General features: G+C 35.5%; 1 protein-coding gene across 2 annotated transcripts in view; it reads right to left on the bottom strand.

The window, feature by feature from the left end:
- The window catches only part of LOC109086805 (gamma-aminobutyric acid receptor subunit beta-2), a 78425-nt gene that overhangs the window by 54536 nt on the left and 485 nt on the right, over positions 1–23404 (bottom strand). For both annotated transcript variants that reach the window (XM_042747924.1, XM_042747922.1), the window contains exon 3: positions 22817–22884. In XM_042747924.1, coding sequence (XP_042603858.1) covers positions 22817–22884 — 68 coding nt within the window. The remainder of the gene's footprint in view (positions 1–22816; positions 22885–23404) is intronic.

Raw genomic sequence — 23404 nt, forward strand, 5'->3', positions numbered from 1 at the left:
CATCTCTATAGGAGTGACCTGCACCAGCGGGGTCTGCATGAGATGCTGATGATGATGCATTGACATACTCTGATGGCTGAGTGATAAAAAAAAAAAAAAATCAATAAATAAATAGGTAACAATTTACAATAAGGTTAAATTTGCTAAAATTGTTAGTTCATGATATGCATTAACTAATGTAAATAATAACAAAATATTTATTTTGTATAAAATAAAGTCAGTTTGTAAAGTGTGTCAGTGTGCACAGAGTACTGCACTGTTTTATTATCAGTGCCAATAATTATTCGGTAGCAGGTCTAATAACGTCTCATTGCCAAAACAAAATAATATATATTTTTTCTTATAATTATACAGTTATAATACCACTTGTCTTAGTTTGACTGGCCCTGTTCATTGTGCTGGGTTGTAACTGATTACATGTCATCTGGATTACGTAATCCGATCCCAACAATTAAGTACTTGATTATATTGCATTTTAAAATACTTGTACTAAATAAAATAAATACTTGACCAAAGTTACTTTTTTATTGATTGCATATTATTCACACAAGTCTTTGTCTTTGGTAGGCTATGTCTTTCACAAAATGTACAAATTATTATTTCTGAATAATTCACATTATATCTTATTTACATCTAAAGCAGGGATTCCCAAACTTTTTTGTCAGTGGAACCTCTTTCATCCTCTGATGTTTCAAGGTAATAAGTGTGAATAGGAAAATAAATAAGAGTTAATGACTGAGTGAGTGAGTGAGTGATTAAATAAGTAATTGAGTGAATGAGCAAGTGATTGAGTGAATGAGTGAGTTATTGAACCATTGAGTTATTGAGCAATTGAATGATTGAGTGACATAGTTAATAAGTAAGTGACTGAGGGGTTGAGTGGTTGAGTGAGTGAGTGAGTGAGTGAGTCTGTGAGTGGGTGAGTAAGTGATTGAGCAATTGAGTGAGTGAGTGAGTGAGTGAGTGAGTGAAGGAGTGAGTGAGCAAAACATTCAGACATTTTTGCAGTGAGTGAAGGAGTGAGTGAGTTCTTAAGTAATTTAGGGAATGAGTGAGTGATTGAGTGAGTGAGTGAGTGAGTTATGTGATGCAGTAATAGATTGAGTGAGTGATTGAGTGAGTGAATGAGGGAGTGATTGAGTGAATGATTGAGCGAGTCAGTGAATGAGTTATTGAGTGATTGAATGATTGAGTGAATGAGTAAGTGAGTTATTGAGCAATTGCATGATTGAGTGAGCTATTGAATGAGTAACTGATTGAGTGGTTTGAGTGTTTGAGTGAGTGATTGAGTGAGTGAGTGAGTGAGTGAGTCAGAGAGTGAGTGAGTTAGTCAGTGAGTGAGTGAGTGAGTGAGTGAGTGATTAAGTGAATAATTGAGTGAGTGAGTGAGTGATTGGTTGAGTAAGTGAGTGATTGAATGAGTCAGTGAGTGAGAGAGAGAATGAGTGAGTGAGTAAGTGATTGAGTGAGAGAGTGAGTGAGTGAGTTATTGCATGATTGAGTGACTCAGTGAGTGAGTGAGTAAGTGATTGAGTGAGTAAATCAGTGAGTGAGTGATTAAGTGAATGATTGAGGTGAGTGAGTGAGTGAGTGAGTGATTGAGTGATTGAGTGATTGGTTGAGTGAGTGAGTGAATGAGTGAGGGAGAGATTGAGTAAGTGATTGAGTAATTGAGTGAGTGAGTGAGTGAGTGAGTGAGTGAGTGAGTGTGTGAGTGAGTTATTGCATGATTGAGTGAGTGAGTGAGTGAGTGAGTGAGTGAATGAGTAAGTGATTGAGCGATTGAGTGAGTGATTTAGTGATTAAGTGAGTGAGTGAGTGAGTGAGTGAGTGAGTGAGTGATTAAGTGAATGAGTGAGTGAGAGAATGAGTGTGTCGGTGAGTGAGTGAGTGAGTGAGTGAGTGATTAAGTGAATGATTGAGTGAGTGAGTGAGTGAGTGTTTGATTGAGTGCTTGAGTTAGTGAGTGAGTGAGTTATTGAATGAGTAAGTGGTTGAGTGTTTGAGTGACTGGGTGAGCCATTGAGCGATTGTGAGTGAGTGAGCGAGCGAGTGAGTGAGTGACTGAGTGAGTTATTGAGTGATTGACTGACTGGTTTAGTGAGTGAGTGAGTGAGTGAGTGAGTGACTGAGTGAATGAGTAAGTGAGAGAGTGAATGAGTGAGTGAGTGCATGAATTAGCTCTCCTAACTGTGCTTGTAGGACTAAATAATTAAATGCCCCTGGGTTTATTTTTTTGTTTTGGCTTTAACATAACTGCTTGTGCAAATCTTGCATTGTTCTAGTGATATTCCTCACTTATTTTAGATGAGTAGGCAATTTTGTAATTTGGAGTCATAGAGAGCATAGTGCGGAGGTTGCCAATTTTAAATGGTTAAAAGAAATATAATGCTATAAATGTTCACACTAAATGGGGTGCTAATGCAATAAATAAGAAACAGCATGTGAATTTTTTTTTTTTGATACGATATGGTGTGTGTCCAGTAGTCAGATTTTTTATTTTTTTATTTTATTTATTTATTTATTTATTTTAAGTATAGGTGCTAGCCATAGTAAGATAACAGTTGATTGTCACTTATTGAGTAACTATATATATATATATATATATATATTGTAAGATGTAAAATGCCACTTAGCTCAACACAACAGTACTGCAAACCCCTCCCCCAGTTATTATTAATATATGCTTATATTATTTAAGTAATATACAGAGCTGGGTAGATTAACCAAAACATTTACTTAAGTCAAAGTATTCAAGTAGAAGTGAAAGTAATAATGTTAATAATTGCTTGAGATAATAAATAAATAAATAAATAAAAATAAATAAATAAATAAAATGGCTACTTAAGTAATGGGTTACGAGTTACTCCTGGTTCAAAACAAGCAAGATTATTATGATGGTGAAGTCATGTATTACAACAGGGTTGTTTTTTCCCCATTATGCTGGCAGCAGAAATCACACAGAACAGAACAATATGTTATCATGTCATATTAAGTAAATGAGTAAACTTAATTTAATAAATGCTGTTGAAAACATAATACCATTAATATGAAAACTGATTACAATATAATAACATGTTAATGCCACAATTTCAATATTCACAAGGATTCATTTGTAAGTCTGTAAAGTTTTTCATGCATAAATAATAACTTATGTTTTAGGTGTTGTCAATATGTCAGTATTGAACATTTCAGTCTCTATGTAAATGTAAGTAAATGTACACTTGGCAGAACCACATTTTATGTAAAATACATACAAATTATCATGAGATCACATGCAAATGATGCTTATTTACTCTTCTAAAACACTTTTTTGTTAAAAATTTTAAAAATACAAATAGTAAATAAAATGTGTAAAATAAAATATAGATGAGTAGATGCTTTAGATGCTTTGTGGGCATAAAGTAAACTAAAGCACCTCCTGAGAACATCTGCAGTGCTCACAAGAGAAGAGAAAGAGTGAAAACTCTTCACATGCCATGAGAAGAGGAGCACTTATGCCTGTTACTGAACATCTGAACATATGCAACAAATCAGACAGCCATCAATGGATTTTCTTCTGTCTGTTCTTCAAAATATTATCTAGCCTAATATGTATGTAAATGCATGCAACTGTGTCTAAGCAATCAGATTTCTTGTCAAGACAAACAGGTCGCCTGACACTGCATAACAGGCGGTGGTTCATTTTGTAGTCTCTGAACAATGTTGCTGATAGATAGATAGATAGATAGATAGATAGATAGATAGATAGATAGATAGATAGATAGATAGATAGATAGATAGATAGATAGATAGATAGATAGATAGATAGATAGATAGATAGATAGATAGATAGATAGACACAAATAATAAACAAAAAATCTACAGAAAATATCACCTCAAATCAATATATTACAACAGAAAGTGAATTAGCCTGCCAGTTGATTTCACTAAAATCTGCAATGTATTGTAAGGAATTACAGATTTAGCTCGTAAAACCCTTTATTACCATGTGTTTATTTGTTTGTTTTAAATTAGATTATATATTATTTCATTTTATTCATTTTTTTTTTTATATTAAATTCGTAAAGGTTTGAAATATAACACAGTAGTTTTACCAGTTATGAAATGCCCTGAAGAATAAAACATTACAGCAGATGGCTGCCAAGGCAGTGTGGCAACACCAGTGTCACTATTCAATAAGATTTAATGAGTTAAGACAAGCAGAATGATGAAAACACCACGTTCTCACTCTCTATGGCACTGTAATTCTCACCTTTGTAACTTACACCAGTCAAAGACACAATTAGGATCTGAAAAACAATCTTTTTTTAGGTGAATGTGTGTGCCATCAGGAGCATGTGAGCGGATCAGCGGAGGACTTTATTTCACACTTGCACGTTACTACTATTAATCTGCTATAAATAAACAGAGGCAGGGGTGCAATTCCCAACTTATTCCAGCGCACCAAAAAAAAAAAAAAAAAAAACCACCTGCATGGCAGCAAGTCTTGTTTTCTCATCACAGCAACTGTGTGAAGCAGCTTTATATCACATGAGAGGACTGAGTGGTACAGATTTATGAGGATGTGAAATCATCACAGATTCTTAAAAGCCACCATATCTGGGTGTTAAATTAGCAGACTGTGTATGAGGATTTAGGGCAGTTCACCATTAGTCAGGTGGCAATTGGATCAAAACTTATGTTTAATTGTGCCTCCCTATCTCATTAAGATGCACTGCTTGCAGTAAGCAAAAGTCTGTTATTAATTTTTTGTGTCATTACTATTTTATCACATTCATAACTAAAAATATCAGCGGTGAAATGAGCCTATTAAGCTACAAGCTAGCCAAGCATCATTCTTTAAACATCTCTCTACTTTGCATCAGATCATCAATTAAAAAAAAAAAAAAAAAAACAGTCTTAAAACCCCGCCCTGGCAGTATGGTTATATACAGGTCCTTCTCAAATAATTAGCATATTGTGAAAAAGTTCATTATTTTCCATAATGTAATGATAAAAAATTAAACTTTCATAAATTTAGATTCATTGCACACCAACTGAAATATTTCAGGTCTTTTATTGTTTTAATACTGATGATTTTGGCATACAGCTCATGAAAACCCAAAATTCCTATCTCAAAAAATTAGCATATCATGTATATCAAAATTAGCATATCAGGTTCTCTAAACGAGCTATTAACCTAATCATCTGAATCAACTAATTAACTCTAAACACCTGCACACCTACAATCCCTGCCAGACCTGAGACTCGAGCCTGGTTCATTACTCAAAAACCCCAATCATGGGTAAGAGGTTAACCCAGAAGGCCATCATTGACACCCTCAAGCGAGAGGGTAAGACACAGAAAAGAAATTTCTGAACGAATAGGCTGTTCCCAGAGTGCTGTATCAAGGCACCCTCAGTGGGAAGTCTGTGGGAAGGAAAAAAAGTGTGGCAAAAAAACACTGCACAACGAGAAGAGGTGACCGGACCCTGAGGAAGATTGTGGAGAAGGGACCGATTCCAGACCTTGGGGGACCTGCGGAAGCAGTGGACTGAGTCTGGAGTAGAAACATCCAGAGCCACCCTCGTGCACAGGCGTGTGCTTTTGAACCAGAAACAGCGGCAGAAGCGCCTGACCTGGGGCTACAGAGAAGCAGCACTGGACTGTTGCTCAGTGGTCCAAAGTACTTTTTTCGGATGAAAGCAAATTTTGCATGTCATTCGGAAATCAAGGTGCCAGAGTCTGGAGGAAGACTGGGGAGAAGGAAATGCCAAAATGCCTGAAGTCCAGTGTCAAGTACCCACAGTCAGTGATGTTCTGGGGTGCCATGTCAGCTGCTGGTGTTGGTCCACTGTGTTTTATCAAGGGCAGGGTCAATGCAGCTAGCTATCAGGAGATTTTGGAGCACTTCATGCTTCCATCTGCTGAAAAGCTTTATGGAGATGAAGATTCCGTTTTTCAGCATGATCTGGCACCTGCTCACAGTGCCGAAAACCACTGGTAAATGGTTTACTGACCATGGTATTACTGTGCTCAATTGGCCTGCCAACTCTCCTGACCTGAACCCCATAGAGAATCTGTGGGATATTGTGAAGAGAAAGTTGAGAGACGCAAGACCCAACACTCTGGATGAGCTTAAGGCCGCTATCGAAGCATCCTGGCCCTCCATAACACCTCAGCAGTGCCACAGGCTGATTGCCTCCATGCCACGCCGCATTGAAGCAGTCATTTCTGCAAAAGGATTCCCGGACCAAGTATTGAGTGCATAACTGAACATAATTATTTGAAGGTTGACTTTTTTTGTATTAAAAACACTTTTCTTTTATTGGTCGGATGAAATATGCTAATTTTTTGAGATAGGAATTTTGGGTTTTCATGAGCTGTATGCCAAAATCATCAGTATTAAAACAATAAAAGACCTGAAATATTTCAGTTGGTGTGCAATGAATCTAAAATATATGAAAGTTTAATTTTTATCATTACATCATGGAAAATAATGAACTTTTTCACAATATGCTAATTTTTTGAGAAGGACCTGTATAGTTTTTTTTTTTTTGTTTGTTTGTTTTTTATCTAATATAAAATAAATAAATCCAGACCATGGATTTTCCAGGGTTGAAAAAATGTCTCCAGTTGTAGCTTACATGGTAATACATATGCAAGAAACTGGCTTATTATGACAGCAAGTATTTGATAATTACCATAATTAATTAATTATGTTTGCATAGGATATATGAGTTATCTATGAGATCATCAAAGCATCTGGAGATGTTTGAATTACACTCAACATTTTCTACTTCAAAGGGAAAAATGTGAAGTCAGACTAACACTTGATTTATACAAGGCTAAATAAAACATTCTGCTTATATGAGAAGATCAATTTACTGAGTGAAGACAATACACCTTAATCCTTAGCATATATTGTTTTCTTTTATCAGGCTTTTTAAGATTATATTTGAAGACTTTTTTTTTTATATCAGACAGCATTAGATCAGAACAGCTTCTACACACAAGGATAACTAGCAGCTTGCTCTATGGAATGCACATCTTGTGTTAAATTAAAACTACTCTTTGGCCATATACAACAGATTTGTGCGAGGTACAGAGTGAAATTAAAGTTGTTAATTGTTGAAAATCTTCTTGTGATAAATGAGTTGGCACCAGAAAACACATAAATTAAGTTACATTTCAAATTAAGTAAATGGGCCAACTGTGTTAAATGCAACTAAAAACAATTTCCTTGATCATAAATACAATGGAATCAATCAACTCCACTAATTTAATATTCATAGATTAAACAAGGATTCGTAAACATTCATCCTTTGTAAGTTGTTCATAGACAATTTTTTAGATACAGTCAATACTCCAGTATTATATGTTATTATATGTTTGAGTGTCTACGCAAAATTAAGTGAATGTAATGTAAAAAAAAAAAATAAAAAAAAAGAAATAATCTAAAAAGTAGCCGGATTACATTACCTAAAATGAGTAACCTAGATTACGTTACTAACTACAGTTTTCATCATGCAGTCTGTAATCAGTAACGGACTGCAATTTGTAAGTAATCCACCCAGCTCTGATGCTACAACACATTGTGCCATTAGCGCATGCAATCCAGCAGACAGGTGGGAGATTAGCATAGCATAACGAGCAGCACAACACAATATGCTGTCAATCCAGGCAGTTGCCCTCGTGACAAACAAACAAGCCTACGAGCTGCTGATGGCTGCACATTGTACTCATCTTTCACTGTCAACAAAACGCAGGCAGCGCACTGCCAAATGACACGCCGTTTCTGGAGCTTATTTCTGCACCCCTCCGCCTGGATGGAGGAAGTGCTTAGAGCTAATTGACTGACAAGCAGCGGCTGAATCATTTGGTAATAAGGCCTCATAAACTCTTGTTAGTGTTTTGTCATTAAGTGACTGAGGCATCTGCCTCCAGTTGGTAGCACATGTGCAACAGTTAAGACACTATGATTCAGCATGTGCTTATTACCAATGTCCCAAAGGGTTAAAACTCACTTTCCCAGCAAGACCCTCGACTTTGGGTCTTCATAGCACCACCTTGCATTCCAAAAGAAAAATCAAACCTACTCTCTCCACATGTGGCTGAATACTAATGTGCTCTCTAATGGAGCCATCTAACATGCCCTGAATACAATCTGCATCCTAGAGCAAGGCAGTATGACGGTAGAAATGATGTGAAAGAAAATGATTCTCCTACACCTCCTCGCAGGCTATTTAAAAAATTCAACACCAAGAAGAAAAGTATATTGTATACACTGCTGCAGACAGTGTTGTTGTGGTTGCCAAGCAATATTGCAACTTTGATAGAAGAAATTGTAACAAAACGTGTAACCAGAATCACATTTACAAAATGTGTCACAAATACACATACTTGTGCACAGATGTTATATTATATATGTAATATATGTTTTTACTAAGGCCGTCAAACAATTATAAATAATTTAATTGCATGATGTACCGGTTAATTAATCACTAATTAATCGCACATACAATTTATCAGAGAAATTACTCCCAAATAGATCATTTAAAAAGCATTATTGTGTTAAATGAGAAAAGCATCACAGCATTTTTAATGAAATTATACTCTAAATAAGAAACTAAAAGTGCTAGTAGGTGGCAGTACATGTCTTAATGAGAAAGTCATTGAGTCACTCATTCATTCGATTTGTTCAAACTACTGATTCATTCAGGAATGAAGTACATGGCTCTCTTTATGAAAGGGCCATTGAATCATTAATTCACCCGATTCTTTCAAAGATGCTTAGTTCAAAATTAATTCAGAAATTGTGTGCTGCTTGGAGATGCACAACAGTTCTGCTGTGGCTTTATAGATGTTTTCATTGGCAAGATTGAGTAAAACAGACAATATTATGCCAAAAAATATAACAAAATATTATTTATTGAAAACTAATTTTTGCCCCAATATATTGAATTATAGGGGCATATACAGTACACAGGTCAGGGAGCGGGGCAAGTCTGTTAAATGTTTTAAATATTTATAATGTTATATTTTTTTTTACAACAAAGTATTAAATTAAAATGTCAAATCAACAGCCATATAGTTTTACTTCACTTACTTTTTACTTTATTAATGCTTATTTATCAACTGATTTGAAATCATCACATACTTGTTGATCACCTTGCATTTCTGTGTGGATACAAAGAGAAAAAAATATAAAAATAATAAGGACATTCTTTTATTATTAGCCAATTAAATGTGAAATTTATTGCTCAACTCGTACCCAGAGCTGGAATATGCTTACTTCCACACTATACAGCAAGCAAACTGTAGAAGCAAAATACTTGGATGGTCTGTTTCTGCTGAGAGTCTGAAGTATGTTTCCAGTGGGCACTTTACTGTCCCGTGAGGCCAAGAGAGAGGAGTCATCATGAACCTGACAAGTACTGTATGTCCAGACTGTTTGTACAAGAGAACTGGCACTGTACCTTTTAAAACCATGAAGATGAAGACAAACAAATCAAATTATGTCCCTTGCAATGGTCATGGCATATTATATTTTTATGTTTTCTGATAAATATAAGCTTGTATTGACATCTTGGGCAATTACTAAAAAAGTGCAAGAAGCCAGAATTGTAGTCTACCAAGACACAGAACAGTCTTTGGCCAGTCATCATTTCCAAACAAGGGAGTACAATTTCAACAAATTTCAGATTGTTTAATGATGTTGCATTTCTAAGGTTCTTAGTAAAAGCTTAATCAGGGACAAGTTCTGCAAATTAGCTACCAGATATAAGCATACACAGAGACAGAGAGAACATCTGCTGATCAACATTGTGCAATTCTGTATTTTTCCCGTTAAATAATAAATAAATTGCTAATGTAATTCATGTTTACAATATACTCATTCACTGGGGAGTGTAAAGAGAAACCCACAGCCAGGTGGTTTCGGAGGCTAAACCACATTAGCCAATCTGTTTGGATCCACATTTTCTTTTCCTGCTGAAAGATTAGGTCTAAACTGGTAGCTGTGGCAATTTAAGACATGATGACTGATTTCCAATTGGTCCGAGATTACCAACTGGTCTAAAAAGGTTATTAGCTGGTATTTGCTGGTATTTTGGACAAGCAACAAACTAGCCACAAGGTAGTCAAGCTGTTTTTTGGTCAACCAGCTAGAAATCTTCTACTGTACCATGATAGAAAACACAGTTACCATCTTAAACTGGATTTTAAGTGTGACAACTCTTACAATGCAATTATTTAATCTGATAAGAAAAGAAAGAAACACAGCACAATATTTAAATAAATTGTAGCTAAATAATAAGCTTGACAGCCGTCTCAAGAGTGTATTAATTATACTTGACACATTATAAACAACACAATATGATGCTTTCCTTGCATCTTGGTTCTTTAATATATAATGAAAAGGATACTCTTTTCTTTGTCACATTTTTTTTCTCTACTCTGTAAAATGAAGTCAAAGTTTTTGAACGTGTGACAGCCATTTCAATGATTCCTGCAAATGACGCGGAGTAAGAAAAAATAAAAATCAGTCATTTTAAATCTTTAATTAAAAACCATGGACATGGTTTGGAAGGCGGCTTAATTTCACAGCTGAAAATCCATGAGTGCTTTCAGATGCTGCTGATCAAAGAGCTCTCGAGACCGGGGCTGGAGGAATGATGAAGAGAGAGAGGAAGACAGAAGCAGAGGAAGTGATGAGAGAAACAGCAGGGTGTGGTGAACATGCAGAGGAGGACAGGAAAGCAATAGGTAAAGAGTGAAGGAGAGAGTTCAAGGCCAGAGGACAGAAATCTCCAAGACAACTTTCACACAGCAGCAAAATACGGTTGTCGGTTCACTTTGCAGAGTGTTGATTGTGTTAATGTGTTTTAATTTAATGAACAATAATTATATCTACAACCAAAATGACTTGTCAAGACTTATGACCAAATAGAGTTTGTGTTGTGTGAATGGAACTCCAGTGGAAAACTAGTTGCCCATCTGAGACTATTCAGCATGTAGCTTTCCCCTTGTGACAGAACACATTTTATAGGACAGCAGTGAAAAGCAAAGAGGCAACATTTCAGCAGATCTGTCCGTATTTGATCATTCCTTCTGTCTTCCAGCAGAGGAGCGTATTTAATTCTGGACAACGTCCCATACGTCTCCAGTCTGCTGTCTCTGCAAACACAGGGTCTCCATTCTGACTTCTGTTCTCTGAGAACGGCTGTCTAAAGTCAAACATTTGACTAAAACACTGAGAAGAAAAAAGAAGAAAGGGAAAACATATTTTTTTGTTAGTGGAATATTTGATATACTAAAGTCTGCTACATATTTCATATATCTGAATATGTCGAATAATTACATTCAGCTGAATGTTTGAATTATTAGTACACCTGAAAATACAGTAGGGTACTGTCATTATTTACTCCCTCATGTTGTTGCGCCAAACCAGTTTGACTTTTATATCTTCAAGATGTTTTGCACTTTGTCAGGGTTCTTCCATGCAGTGGAGAAGTTAAGGGTGATGGATGCTGTCAATTTATTGCCTCTTTCAGCAGAATAATGCACCTGCCACACTGCAAAGAAATTGTTCAGGAATGGTTTGAGAAACATGACAAGAGTTCAAGGTATGGCTTTGTCCTTCAAATTTCCCAGACCAATAAATCTGACCCATGGAGGCCCGACCTCGCAGCTTGCAGGAATTAAAAGATCTGCTGCTAATGACTTGGTGCCAGAATCCACAGGATGTGTTCAGAGGTCTTGTGGAGTCCAAGCCTCAGTGCATCACAGCTGTTCTAGCAGTACGAGAGGAGTCTACACAATATTAGGTGTATGTATAATCAGTGTGTATGTATAATGTGCAGTGTAGAGTCTAATGCATTTTCCCTTGAAAAAGTAAAGTAAGGGAGCAAATGTAATTGCATGACTAAAGAGCAATACTATATAAAACAATGTTTTTAATGTAACCTCCTTTTAGTCAGTTCTAGAATAATTTCTGCAATTTTACATTATTGATCTGAAATAATTAGAAGAGCATGTTTCATATCCATCCTTGAACTGCTCAACTGATCGAGATTGGTATGGGATTTATATACCAACAATATATTTATATATTGCTGAACCAACATCATTCAAACAATGAATGTATGACAAAATTACTACATTTCAAGCTAATTAAATTAAATTAAATTAAATTCATGCATTTAGCAGACACTTTTATCCAAAGCGACTTACAGTGCATTCAGGCTATCAATTTTTACCTATCATGTGTTCCCGGGGAATCGAACGCCCAACCTTGCGCTTCACAACACAATGCTCTACCACTTGAGCTACAGGAGCACATATTATACTTATTAACACTTATTATACAAAGCTAACTGCTTTTTCAATATCGTAATGTGATTGTAGTTTGAATACTTCAAATTATGTGTACACTGACATGTTACAGTTTCAAAATAGTTAGAACAGACAAAGAATGGAGGTCCACTAATGTATCTGTCTTACACAAAAGAGACAAAAGCGTGTTTCTAATTAAGGGAGAATGTCCCAGCATGCTACAGCAGTGCTTCTCTAACAAACAAATCATTCCGCTCTGAGTGGATGGCGACTGAAGATGAGACAGAATTTTTAATCTCTCTGAAGCTTGTTTCTATCAACCTTGTTTCCAAGCAACCATAAACCTCATAAGCGCAAGAAGTCTGATCCGGTCCCTGTCATAAACTCGTGTACCAGCTGACATTTCACTGCCAGAACTGTGAAGTAATGCAATGACAGCTCATATGTTATGAGTAATCAAATGAAACTTGCACACCTTATGTAACTGCTCAAATCTTCAAGCAAATTAAATTACCACACACTTGTCATATTATGTGCAGCATTTATAGGGAACTCCAAGAAATATATGCCAAAATAGATATCAAATATTTATACTTATATAACCATTGTGAGCCAATTTGATCATTATAGTCTTGAAACGTTGCCTAGAGTGAATTTTTGCTATGAAGATATAGAAGAAATAAAAATAAAATTTTTTAAATGAGTTGAATTTTCTGGTAGCTTTCTCTAATCGATAAAACAAAGGCATTGTTAAATTGTGCGTGCATAATAGGAATTAGAAAGCACTTAAGAGCCCTTGCGTGTGATCGATACTTTCATCTGGCCTTGTATACAATGGGAAAAAGATAACTAACTAAATAAATAAATAAAAATAAAAATAAAAATAAAAATAAAAATAAAAATAAAAATAAAATAAAAAACCCGGTTGATCAAGTCCTGAGGGGAACATTATATTATGCTGCACAATATTGTATTGCACACATGAATAAATGCTAGCTTGTAAATTATGTTTTTTATTTTTTTTTTTTTTTTTAATCTGATGAGCATTACAAACAAACCAGGACCCCCCTAAGGAGTCAGTAGCTATGTTTCCATCCAAAGATGCGAATTTAACTTATGTGCAAAACTGAAATTTTGCATAAAACATTTGCGAATAAAGCACCGTTTCCATCCAACGAGCCAAAGAGAACAAAATCGTCACTTCCTGCTTAACTGGCACTAAATATCACAAAAAAAAAAAAAATAGGAGAAGCCACTGAATATATTATGTTTTATATATGATAAAATACTTCCACCTCAGAGTGAGATGAAACACAATAAATGCAGTCATTGCTTACAGAGGTGGATGCCTGCTGTTTGGGAACACAGTAAGACAATTATACAGAAATACTTTGCTCAGACATTTCAGAATGACCAAAGAGTCAGACCTTCAAAATTATATATGATTTGTTGCAATCGGATGGAAAATGACTGAGCTACAGCCATTTAAAGTCATTTTTAGGAAGGTTTCAAAGCAAAATCACCTTGTAACGTTACATCTTTTCCTCCAGATCTGTTCTTAATAATAATAAAAAAAAAATACTATATGAATTAGTGCAGTATGGCTATTTTTTTTTCTTTGTTATTACAAATAAGAACAGATGCAAAGAAAAAAAAGTAGAACAAATATAAGAAAAATAATGCATTACCTTTTTCATTTTACATTTAAACAAAAGCATTCAAGTAAGAAAAACAAATAATCAAATGTAAAAATCCCTTTAGTATATTCATTACAAATAAATTAATTATTAAAACTACAAAAGCGTTTCAATCAAGAGCAGCCAGACAGACTGTCTATATTATATTAAGAACTACTCTACTGCACGGAACTAATATCATGTTACACATCCAATGTTTTTCCCCAACAGTTCCCCAAACGTTCACTTAAGACATAACAGATTATGTCTGCATGAACACTTAACTCTCAATCGGTCTTTGGGGTCTATATGACCCCCATCAACTTTTACTTAGTTAAAAACTTAGTTCCCTTCATCTCAGTGGAATGAGATTTTGTGACTTTTCTACATTTTCTATCTATATTCACATAAAAACTCTTTCTAAACTCTTTCTAACTCTCTCTCTCTCTCTCTCACACACACACACACAAACACACACACACACACACACACACACACACACACACACACACACACACACACACCATTCATATCTGCTTATTGCAGTTGTTGTTGTTTTTCAGTGTGTGTGTGTGTGTGTGTGTGGTTTTTATTAACATTTAGGAAAAAAAAATTGTTTTGATTTTACTCTTTAGATACCCTAAGAGCAATATTCAGAAACAACTTAAAAATTAAATTTAGATCATTATTTATTTATATATTTTTTTTTTAATGAAAATGTAATATTTCACATGCAAGCTAATGCTTTAGGAATTTTGTGGCAAATAGGTACAAAAGTACTTCATATCTGCAAAATTTGTATGATTAAAAATTTATATATGTTTTACAATTACTCTATCAATTTTGGGGTCATATTGACCCAAAAGATTATGTGTAAACAGGAAATCAGGACCATTTGGGGGTTAAATACTGTAATTCTGTGTATATGTGTATATCTATTGGGATCACACACGCAAGAAGCAAGCGGAGAAAAGGTACTCCTCACAGAAAAAGTGCAAATAAAGATCATTGTAGATGTTTAAATAATATTTGGTGTTTTGAGATCACTAGATGAGGGCTTAATGAACTAATTTTTGTGAAAATCTCAAATTTGACAAATATTTTTTTTTACAGTTTTTTGCCTGTAGCTCAAAATTATCCCATGCACATTCCAACTAATTTTGCCAGCACGGGTCACAAACGATTAAAAAAGGTGACTATTAATAATACTGCAGAACAATGGTTAGTAACAAACAAAAGTTATTTTAAATTTTAATTTCTTATTCTGCGTGACCATATTTTAGAATCATTTTTAGAATCATGACCATATTTCTGAACTAACTAACTATTAGTAAGCAGCAAATGAGTTGTAGTTAATAATTAGTTAATAGTGAGAATTTATACAAGCACTGGTACAGTATACCACGCAATACAGTGTCTGGATGGTGAACTGTTTTTGTTCGTACATTGTATGGGTCAAAATTATCGATTTTTCTTTTATGCCAAAAATCATTAGGATATTAAGTAAAGATCATGTTCCATGAAGATATTTAGTAAATCTCCTACTGTAAATATATCAAAACTTAATTTTTGATTAGTAATATGCATTGCTAAGAACTTCATTTGAACAACTTTAAAGATGATTTTCTCAATATTTAGATTTTTTTTGCTCCCTCAGATTCCAGATTTTCAAATAGTTGTATCTCAGACAAATATTGTCCTATCATAACAAACAATACATAAATTAAAATATCATCTTTACATCACTATATGACGTATATATTCGAGACATTTACCTTTATGACTGGTTTTGACAAAACAGTTTTGTGGTACAGGGTCACATATGTGTAAGAAAACTTATGTGCTTTTTCTTAATGTCAGCAGCTGTAGTATCATTGTTCTCTATTGAACAAGGTTATTGTTGTATTGGCATCAGAAGTATTTAACAACTTCAAAGACCTCTATAGAGAGTTTTTAAGAGAATAACCAACATACAGTTTCGTAAACGTGGCTGGACTGAGTCCACGGTTTATTAATCCACTGAAGCTAACAATTCACTGGAGATGTATTACCTTTCACATATCTGAGGCTGTAATTGCCTCTTAAATGAAACAAAACCAGCCGTTGTTTCATTAGCTGTAATAATGAAAGGGGTTCGGTGCTGGAAATGTTGGAAAGCTTTATTGCAGTTATAACTAATGATCAAAGCTGCTGAAATAAAAAACTGATATCAAAGCACAAATGCAGCTGTTAAAAAAATAAAAAAGCATGTCATTTATAGACCTTGTACTCATTAGTATAATGGATATTGTCATGTCAAATCAAAATGATTTAATAGACAACCTGGGAAGATGTTCTGTGAATAATGACTTAGACATGGGTCTGTTACTCACACAAAGCTATGTGTTTCTGCAGCACCGATATTACAATACCTTACTGAACATTTCTTCAGTTTCAGTGAAATGTCCAGTGAGTGGTGCTAAAACACACGTTAAATACGTGAATGTGACAACATTTTTATTACGTTGTTCAGGCACATATTGCTGTGGTTCAGAATTCAAATGTCTGGTGAGTGTTGCTAAAAGCTTAATGCTTTATCATGTTGAAAAATATCAACCCCCCACCTCCAAACCCAACCCTAAACCACCTGTTAGTGTTAACGAATGCAAAAGTGATATAAAAACACACTACTGCAACCGTGTTATTTTAGCTCCTTATACGCGGGTTTGAGCTGTTTTGTCGAACTGTAGTTTCACGGGATTTTGAGCTCTTCACCGCTCGAGTATCATGTGAGCTACCAAACAAATTTACTCCATTAGAAAACCCACACATAATGAAGCGCTAATGCTCAATAGTGTCAGTTTTCAAATCTCGCAGCATGTTAAAATCATTTTAAAGTCATAACATAATATTGTGCAAGGAATTGTGGGAAAATTAGGCTTTCTTAATCTAAACTCTGGCCCTGTAAATCATTATTTATGTGAAAAGGAATTAAAGTTGTCTGAGTTTTACTGCCTCTAATGTTCACTTCAACTGGAAAATGTAAAAAATAGGTATGTTTTAGAAGCATGTGTTTCCAATGAGTCTTGGTAGCAAGATTTGAAATATGTTAAATTAACAGCGTTGAGGTTTTGAAGTCAAGTACTTCAAGATGTTAGCAATGAAGCTGCACTTTTGGCCAGTATTCTGCATTTTCCCTCTCGCAACTGGTGCTTATGAAGATGGATAGTTGCAAACCAAACGCACTCTGAAATGTAAGATATATATAACAACTATTTGAAAATCTGGAATCTGAGGGTGCAAAAAAATTCTAAATACTGAGAAAATCATCTTTAAAGTTGTTCAAATGAAGTTCTTAGCAATGCATATTACTAATCAAAAATTAAGATTTGATATATTTACAGTAGGAAATTTACAAAATATCTTCATGAAACTTGATCTTTACTTAATATCTTTTGGCATAAAAGAAAAATTGATAATTTTGACCCATACAATGTTTTTTTTTTTTTTTTTAACTAACTAAAAGACCATCACAAGCATAATGGCATAAAAGTTTGCCCAGATCAGAGTATAGCATCCAATGCCACAGTAATCTACTACACAAGTATACAGGAGTCTTGTGAGCGGAGAGTCACTAGATACAAAACTGTATAGCTGGTATAAAAGTACTCAAGTTTCTCAGGTTTCTCTTTCTTCTCTGAGAATTGAATTTCCTCGCTCACCACTGTTCTTGATATTTTGTTCTTCAGCAATCCACCCCAGCCTTTCTCTCTCTCTGTAACGCCTACTCGCCAACACAAACACCAGCAGCCCATCTCACAATCCAGCACCGCTCTAGTTTTTTTCATATTAAAAATACATTAGGGATAGAGATGGGAGCCATTACTGTATGTGACCAAATGAAAGCTATTGTATAATACAGGGATTCAAAAAAAAAAAACGATACGTCTAGTTCACATGTCTACAAAGTCTACTTGGCTCTCTTTTCCTTTTTAAAGCCTATTATTTCAGAAACGACCATTTAGCTGATTGGAACAGAGGTGTTTATCTTTAAAACTGATGCTGAACTTACACCAACCTGACAGTTCAGAGCCATACATTCATCAATAAATGTCTAAAGGCTGTGTAATTGCAGAGGCCAAGACTGGTACCTGAAACCTACAAGCAATTCCAGCAAACCTCTTTGGGTATTTTAAAAAAGTGTTCACTCCAATAATATAACACACAGTTTCATCAGGTATTACGTTTCTAAGTAGATGTTAGATGACACCTGAAATGGATCATAGATTTTCTTGAGTACAGGCATTCAATCTACCATCAAGAGCATCAAACGCCATAAGTGCTATTATAATGTATGCACTCTGCCATCAGTAGTGACTTGTAACTTTGTTTTGTATGGTATTTGTCTTGTTTTATGTTTTCTCCACTGCGTTTATGTAATCTTATGTGCCTCTTTGGTTTAGCCGTAGTTGAGCCACTGACACATTTACAGAAACATCCACAGACAAAAAATCTCCTGAATTTGAAACCCACAAAATGTGCATGAAAGCTTAATATAATTACAAATGCCAAGCATGGAAACTCTTATCTTACAATCTCTTTTATACACAGAATTCAATAGAGGATTGCTCATTCAGTATATATACAGTAGCAACTCAATATTATAGTGTTAAATATAATATCTAATATCCTTTTAGTCAGATTGAGATACAATAAAACTGCTTAAAGGCAAAAACTACACATAAAGGACATCTAAATGTGAACTTCGAAAATTATACACCTATGGGTTTGTCGGTAGTCATTAGTTTTCTACTCTACTCATTTTAATTTTACATGAGATAATTTAAAGCGTGAATATAGTCTGTTCAGACAAAATTAAGTAAAGATGTCTATAATCAGGGTTAGATGTTCAGAACAAACCCTATCAAGAATATTTTAAGAAGAAATGCCATCCTGCTTTGCAAACTCAAGCCCATTAAACACTACTGGATTCTGTTTCAGAAACAAATGTCATGTGTATATTAGAAATTTCTGACAACAACTACTGCAAATGCCAAAATGTACGTTTTTTAGTGCTTGACCATGAGGTGGTCGAAGACAGAGAACAAGGAGAACTGAGAGGTTGAAGCTTGTTCTGTCGGTGTTTGAGAATATGACACAGGACAATGCAGCTCTATCATCTGTTTTATAGTAAATAGCTACTAATCTAAAAAATAAATAAATGAAAATAAAATAAACATATGGAGTGCCCCCTGTTTGTATGTTAGCGAGGCAAACATGCTCCTTATCTCAAGTGTATTGAAACAGCACAATCCAGCTGGGTCAACAAAACACACGAAAACCAGCGCATGCTTCAGCTACAAAAGATACGCCACTCATCCTAAAACATCACCCATTTCACACTCACTAATCTGCATGTTTTCAATCAGAGCAGCCAGAGGTCAACATAATGGTATGTCATGAGAGGATTTGTGGCACAATATATCATCAAACTAGCAAATTACTATCAGCATTCCTACACACACACACACACACACACACACACAAAGATGAACATTTTGAAATCTGAGGATTAATGTGTTTCCATATTTTATTTTACATTTTATTTTTATTTTTGGACTTAAAAAGATTGGGATGGATTCCAAAATCCTCCAACGCTCACGCTAAGCTCTCAGCCTCTCGGTTTCCTGAATATTTTGATGTGTTTAAAATGAACTTGTTCTGGGAAACTTTACAAAACTGATTGTGTCCATTCGCTCTCTGTTAACTTCTGTCAGTAGTTGTAGACAAGGAGCATTGGTGAAATAACAGAACACTCTCCAGAGGAAAACTCAGTTGTTCAGTGGATGATCTTGTGTTGTTCTGCATTGTATTGACACATGAGACAAACTCTGACATACAGCAAGAACTATAAACTGAATGTGGATGGCATAAGAACAATCTGATGAGAAATGCTTGAGGTCATACTGACTGAAAAAAGGTCACTGTTTGAGATTGTTGAGATGTATTTTAAAGCACGGGCCACAGTTTACTTACTGCTGAAATAATTTCTATAAAAAGATCTCATTTGTGATTTCAAGGTCATGGTAAGAACAAAGATTGCAGTGAAAACAGAAGGACAAAAAAACATGTTTGCACTTGCAAACATTAGATCAAAAAGCATCAGGCTTCACTTGAGCCTAGAAGCTCTAAGACCGTTCATTAGCGCTCGGTTTCACTTTCACCCCTTTGTTTGCATTCATCTGTCCTTCGGTGAATCACGCACACCCGAGGCACTGCGAGGAGCACGACCTTCCCAACAACCACACCCCGGACTGCCTCCAAGAAAATGGCAGGTTGTTAATGTCATCAAGCTTTTGCAAGTCTATGTCAGGGAGTCATATCGCCCTGCGGTCACGTCTGACCTTTGCTCCTCTCTCTGGGCAGACCTACTATTCCATCTAACACCTACTGTGGGCGATGCAGGGGCTTTTATGCATCTTTTGACTTTTGATGATGGAGACATGTGACCATGTGCATACGTGGACAGAATTGAATGAGTCAGAAGCAAAATAGGGCTATAAGTTGAAAGCATAGAGCCTTTTTGCTTCGGTGCACCTCCAGCAGGGTAATTCCAAGCAAGCCTTAATATAAGTTCATATATAGTTTAATAATGCAATGGAGCCCCAGTCCTGAGAGCTCTATGGGAACAGGGTAACTTTATTTCAAGAAAATGTTTGCTCTGCTAACAAAATCTACAAGATGGAAGGGGTACATTTCAAAACCCTGCTTCAAACATCAAAGATTCATACTCAATGATTCACAAGGGAATAAACCCGAGGGGAAAAGATTAATACGCTAGTTCCTCAAACCGAAGTAAAACTTAATCTCTAAACCTGCTGATGCATGAATGCCCAGTTTATTTTTCTCAGGTCCATGTAGCTGTGATATGACATCCGATTGTTAGAAAACCATAAACATGTGGTTTAAAATCCAATTGGGAAGCTTATACAATTCTTTGTATTGCATTTCAGTCTGAACTGTCAAATAACATTTAGTAGTCTGACTTCTTGTACATGACGTTCCATTCTAAAGCTGTGTCTGAGTTCACTCATTTACACTTGCATGCACCATTCAGTGAATAGTGAGCGCATTTAAGACACTGCATTAGCTTGACTGTGTAAATAGTACAGTAATGTTCAGCACTTCAGTGTACTGTAACATCCTAAAGGATATAAAGACAATGATATATGTATAATATAAAAGCCTCTTCTAAGGAATCACATTGCTAATATCCTCCTGTAACGGAGATACACGGAGAACAGAAAAGAACATTATAAAAGTGGCACTGGTTATTCTATTCGGAAATGAGCCTGAGATTTAATAAACATTAATGTCTTGTTTAATGATCTAACCTAGGAGAGTCAAAAAACAGTTGATGCTATACTACTGGTACCAGGAGAAACTACTTTTCATTACAAAATTCCATAATTCTCTAAAAGAAATGAAAACGATTGATATCTCTCACTCTCGGCAGATGTGTGGAATTGAAGTTTGTACTGTTTTTTTTTTTTTTTTTTTTTTTCGGAGAGGAAAGACTGGCCAACTCCTCTTCTCCCATTATGACGATGGGCTGATGCATTGCTTCAAGTGCCAAAACCAAATATTCCCCATTGCCACGGGGAGCTGCATGACATCGAGGTTCATGGTGATTTGGACACTCGCTCCAGCTATTTATCCAGTGCAAAAGAATAATCCAGATGAATGCATGCAAGATCCCAGCCAGGAAAATGTGAAAGGTTTCAGAGCAGTGATCTGTGTATTTGCACTTCCTTGGCCTAATAGTGACATCATTAAAGCTCGCGGACAAACACAAATGCGCTCAATCAGAAACGGCATAAATTGCAATAATTGTTTTCTCCTAAAGACATCTTGACAGTCCTAATGTATGCGTGCACTGTTGCTTAAGACATTAATAATTACTGTGAGATGGGATTCCAAAGACTACAAGCGAGTACATGAGCCACTTGCACACATGCACATCTCAAACCTTGTATTCTCTGTCTGCAGTGAAGAAAAAATAAAAATCAATACATGTAACACATAGAAAATATCGCTGGGCTATTTTGAGAACAACAGAAACAAAAATAGCCCCAAAATGCAGCTAAGAGTACAAATAACTCAAAAAATAATGCAGCCAGGTGCTGCTGTATCCAAATGCACTACCAGTTCTCAGTTTTTGTTATGAATATCACCTCATTTGACCAGACCTCAAACACAAAACTTCATGTTGTGCTTCAAAACCATCACTAGGGGATGCTCTTGTATCTAAGGGGAAAATAAAAAAAAAATCCTACCAGATAACCAAAAGGGTGGAAAGAGTATAAAAATCCAAAATGGAGAATTTCATGTTGGTGTTCACTTGTTTAGTGATTTTTTTAAATCCCAGAAAAAAAGAAGAAGAAAAAAAGAAAGAAAAAAAAATCAGTCCATATGCAGAAGAAAACATGTTGTCATAGAAACCACATTAGCTCCTCCTGACCATTACTTGTGTTCATATGTGAATACTGAGTATAAAAGGTAGTACATGCCCCGAAAAGTTATACATCGTCTCTCATGAACACTACAGTATGCTTACTGCAACATTTAAAATCATACAAGCACCACTGATATGAAGTTCACACCCACAGATGTGTGACAAACTGTTAATTTAAGTAATCTGAAAAAAAAAAAAAAAAAAAATCTGATAGATTATAACTCTTCAAATGAAACATAAATTACCTGGGATAGAGAGCTGGGGGGGGGGGGGGTTAAAGGAGCTCACATACTTTGTCTCCAACTGGACAGCATGATGACAGACTTACCATATTCACTTCTGAGACCATGTCTATGCTGGCTATGTCTATATTCATCCCCACTCCCACCGGAGGACCTAAAAACCAAACCAAATCATACCAGTGATGTTACAGCTAATTTTGTTTCATACACTGAAATGAATGGACATGTCATGCATGAGCCATTATTAACTCAACATCAGCCTGATAACATCCAGGAGGAGATGAAAAGTAAACCAAAGATATCTAAACAAACTAAGATCATCGAGAATTATCAGAATAATCTATGGATTCGTCATGATGAGCATCACTGTTCACTGATATTACTATCACTGATTATTTAGTGCAAATCAGAGAAAGCATCACATGGAGCTATCATTGGACAGAACGTGCGGTTGTCCAAATTGTGTAAATTCATTCAGCAACTTTGCGAAGCATTTCTAATCAAACATCGACTACGGAAGAAAAGGCGATTATTTTAAGATAAGTGAAAGCAAGTGTCCCGATCGCCTCCAAAGCTGAGATAATTGGGATGTATTAGCGCGAAACTCTCCATAATAGCGCGCTTAGGATTTTACTATATGAAAGTTAAGAGGTGATGTTAAAAGGCTGACATGA

Source organism: Cyprinus carpio, chromosome B21, assembly GCF_018340385.1.
Source record: "Cyprinus carpio isolate SPL01 chromosome B21, ASM1834038v1, whole genome shotgun sequence".
Lineage (NCBI taxonomy): Eukaryota > Metazoa > Chordata > Actinopteri > Cypriniformes > Cyprinidae > Cyprinus > Cyprinus carpio.